The sequence below is a fragment of the Suricata suricatta genome, chromosome 4 (assembly GCF_006229205.1).
Source record: "Suricata suricatta isolate VVHF042 chromosome 4, meerkat_22Aug2017_6uvM2_HiC, whole genome shotgun sequence".
Taxonomy (NCBI): Eukaryota; Metazoa; Chordata; class Mammalia; order Carnivora; family Herpestidae; genus Suricata; species Suricata suricatta.
In genome coordinates this window covers 149,914,752-149,918,139 of record NC_043703.1, presented here as the reverse complement: position 1 = coordinate 149,918,139, position 3,388 = coordinate 149,914,752, and the positions used below count along the sequence as shown (strand labels likewise).

Here is a 3,388-nt window from a genome sequence, read left to right as displayed (position 1 = left end):
TGCCCCGGCCGCCGCGGCTCCCGGAGTCCGCGCCGCGCGCCGCGCCGCCGGCTTCAGGAACGGCTCGGTGGTGCCGCACCAGTTCATGATGTCGCTTTACCGGAACCTGGCCGGGAGGGCTCCGGCCGGGGCAGCCGCCGCCTCCACCTCGGGCTCTGGCCGCCACGGCCGCGCGGACACGATCACCGGCTTCGCAGACCAGGCGAACCAAGGTACTCACGCCTCTTCTGCGCCCGTCCATCCTGTCCGCTCCCAGGCTGAGGCCACCGCCAGAGGCGAGCCCCTGCTCCAGACCCTTCGGGACGCGGCCTCCTCACGTCCCAGCCTCAGGTGTTAGAAACTCCGCCGAGGCCCACGCACCCGATCCCGTTGGACTGTGGCGAGAGGCGCGGCAGCTCTCGGGGCCCGGTCCCAGAGGGCTGAGCCGGTCCCTCCGCCGGATTGTCCTGGCCCTGCGGGCCGGCGGGTCCCCTCGAGGAGACAGGCTGAGTCCAAGATCCGGAGCAAGACGGGGCCCGGGCCGAGAGGGACTGCGCAGTGACGGTGGCGGCGGCAGCGGCTGTTTTCAATGCAGCAACCTCGGCGGCTTCTAGTCTGGGGGGGCGGGGGGCGGCACACAAACTGCGGGCGCAATTCAGGGGAATGAGGGGGAAGAGGCCGGGATCAGACAGAAATAAGGGGCTCCGGAGAGGCTGGTGGCATCACCAGGTACACGGAGGTCCCTTCTCGGCAGGCTGTGTCAGGGTGGAGGTGTGTAACTGTGGGTGCCTGTGTCCTGTGCCGGCCCCTGGGACAGCTAGAGGTGGAGGACCCCAATCGTATGAGGAGGAGAGGATGGTCACTGAGACCGTGTAGGAACGCAGGCCTCTCTCAGACCCAGTGACCCATCTTACTCTGTCCTTGGTCCCTCAAAAGTAGGACGTGGGTGAGATTGTGGTGGTGGCTGTGTGTCATCTGGATTTTATTAATCTCTATTGAAGTCATTAAAGCAGACAGATAGGGAAAATTTAACTAATTTCAGGCGGAAATGTAAGTAATGTTGGCCTTAATTTTATCCAGCCAAAAATCCAGCATGGAAGGCAGGAGGGGAAAAAAGGAGGGGTGGGGGATAGGGCTGGAGAGGAAGCGATCTGCCATGTCTGGGAGCCTCTGCTGGCTGTACATCCCAGACCCCAGCCTGGGAAAGCAGGTAGATATGACCAAGTCACCTACCTCCTGCAACACACACACACACACACACACACACACACACACGCCTACCCACAGGCTGCTTTATTTTGAGTGTGGGACATCCTGAGTCCAGATGGCTCTCTGGGTCAGTGACAACTATCTAGCATTCTGTGCGCCTCCCCTGGACTGGATGCTGGAGGACTCATACAAAGGTGTGCAGGGCCAGGGGAGGCTCCAGCCCTGAGCCAGGATGTGTGGGCTCCCAGGATGCAGGAGAGGTGGGTGTGCAGGGCTGTGAGCTGGTAGATGCACCAGCTGCTCTTCCTTAGGTAGAGCTAGGCCTCCCGTTAGCCTGAGCTAAGTCTTTTCCTGGGGAGCTCTGCTTGGCTGGCCAGGCTCCAACGGCAGCTCTTCTTCCTGCCTCTGGAAGGAGGGGATGCAGTGGTGGAGATGCTGGGGTGGGGGTGGGGGGAGAAGCTCAGAAAAAGTGCCACAGGGAGCCCACCCCAGAGAAAGCAGTGGTGGGGAGGAGGAAGCACTACTAGCTTAGCACTTCGAGCCTCCCTGGCTCTCCATTCTGGGATTCCACTTGGAGCAAGGTCCCCAGAAGCCACAGGCAGAACCCAGACTTGGGACCTAGGGAGGCGAGGGCCTGGCGGTCGTTGTCCGTGAGCAGATCTCCAGAGGTGGGGGCCGTGTGCACAGTCTCACCGAGTTTGGGGCAAAACGAAACCATATGACCTTCTTCAAAGGGAGCTCCTTATCTGCTGCTCGGTGGAATTTCAACTTTCTTCCCCCTGAGCCCAAAAAGAAAAAAAAAGTGCCCACGACCAGAAATAAAACCCCCCCAAACCCTGAGAGAGAAGTCATAGCGGAGGGAAAGAATATGTCTGCGGAAGGATCGGTGGGTCTTGGAGGACTTTCCTCCTTGAGCGACTGCCTTCACTGCAGCTAGGAAGGTAGTACCCCCGCCCTCCTTGCTCCAAACCCTTTGGAGAAGATTTCTCGTGCTTCTTTGCCGCCTTCCCTTTTCCATCGGAGGTCGCGGAAAGCTGGGAGAGGCTGAGCCGGGAGTTTCCCGTTGCGACCAGCAGCGCTCCTCGCTTTGAGACCTCGGGCCGAGCCGAGGCGCTCCCTACCTGGGGCCTCCCTAACTGGCTGGGAGACTGGATGCACCAGAGAGTTTATGCAGCCCCGCTGATGCGTCTTGCTCTGGACGACTCGCACGCAGGGCCGGACCAGCACGGGAGATCGTGGGCAGCAAGGATGTCCAGGCTGAGCTGGGGAAGAGAGGTAGAGGAAGAAGCAGAATTTTCAGGGGACAGGATTTTTCCGTTCTCGCACAGACAGGACCCTGCAGCTTTCCTGAGGGGGCTCAGCGGGGCAATAATGAGCAGTCCCGGTACCGCGCGGGGCCTCGGCCTGGCCTCCAGACTTCGGAAGGGGCGCAGGACTTCTGATACGCCACGCGGAGCCTTCTGTCCGCCAGGGGCCCGAAAGTGTGGCAAACCCAGGGCTCTGGGTCAGGCAGCGGACCTGCCGTGGCATCGGGTGCAGGGGTAATGTCCTGGCCCCAAGGCTCAGCGATAAGTCAATGCCTGTAGGTTGTCGAGGAACTTTGGCTTGATGATCCGAAGCCCTGGTCCCTGTAGTCGATAGTCGGGGCGACGGCTCCCTTTACTCCGGGCCAGGCTGGCAGTTGTCGGTCTGGGTGGGCCGAGGAGAGAGGCTGGCGTCAGCTCCAGCGGGCTTAGTCCCGATCCGGGGCAATTGGGCTATATGCAGTTAGGAGGCCCCTAGGCCGGGAGTGCGGGCTTCGCACTCCGCTCTCACCGCGCTCTTTCTGTCTCTGCCCGACTCCTGCAGACGAATCCGCAGCCGAGACCGGCCAGAGCTTCCTGTTCGACTTGTCCAGCCTTCCCGACGCCGACGAGGTGGTGGGAGCCGAGCTGCGCGTGCTGCGCCGCGAATCTCCGGAGCTGGGCCCCGCCGGCGAGACTCCCCTGCCGCTACTCCTGCTGTCTACGTGCCCCGGCGCCGCCCGAGCGCCCCACCTGCTGCACTCGCGGGCAGCCGAGCCCCTGGCCGGAGCGCGCTGGGAGGTGTTCGACGTGGCGGACGCTGTGCGGCGCCACCGCCAGGAGCCGCGCGCCACCCGCGCGTTCTGCCTCTTGCTGCGCTCGGTGGCCGGTCCCTCGCAGGGCCCGTTGGCACTGCG

General features: G+C 62.7%; 1 protein-coding gene across 1 annotated transcript in view; it reads left to right on the top strand.

Moving 5' to 3' along the window:
• The window catches only part of GDF7 (growth differentiation factor 7), a 4,160-nt gene that overhangs the window by 264 nt on the left and 508 nt on the right, over positions 1-3,388 (top strand). Inside the window, exons 2-3 of the mRNA XM_029938567.1 lie at positions 1-212; positions 3,037-3,380. The exon at positions 1-212 is cut by the window's left edge and continues 21 nt beyond it. Of these exons, the coding sequence (XP_029794427.1) occupies positions 1-212; positions 3,037-3,380 (556 nt within the window). The remainder of the gene's footprint in view (positions 213-3,036; positions 3,381-3,388) is intronic.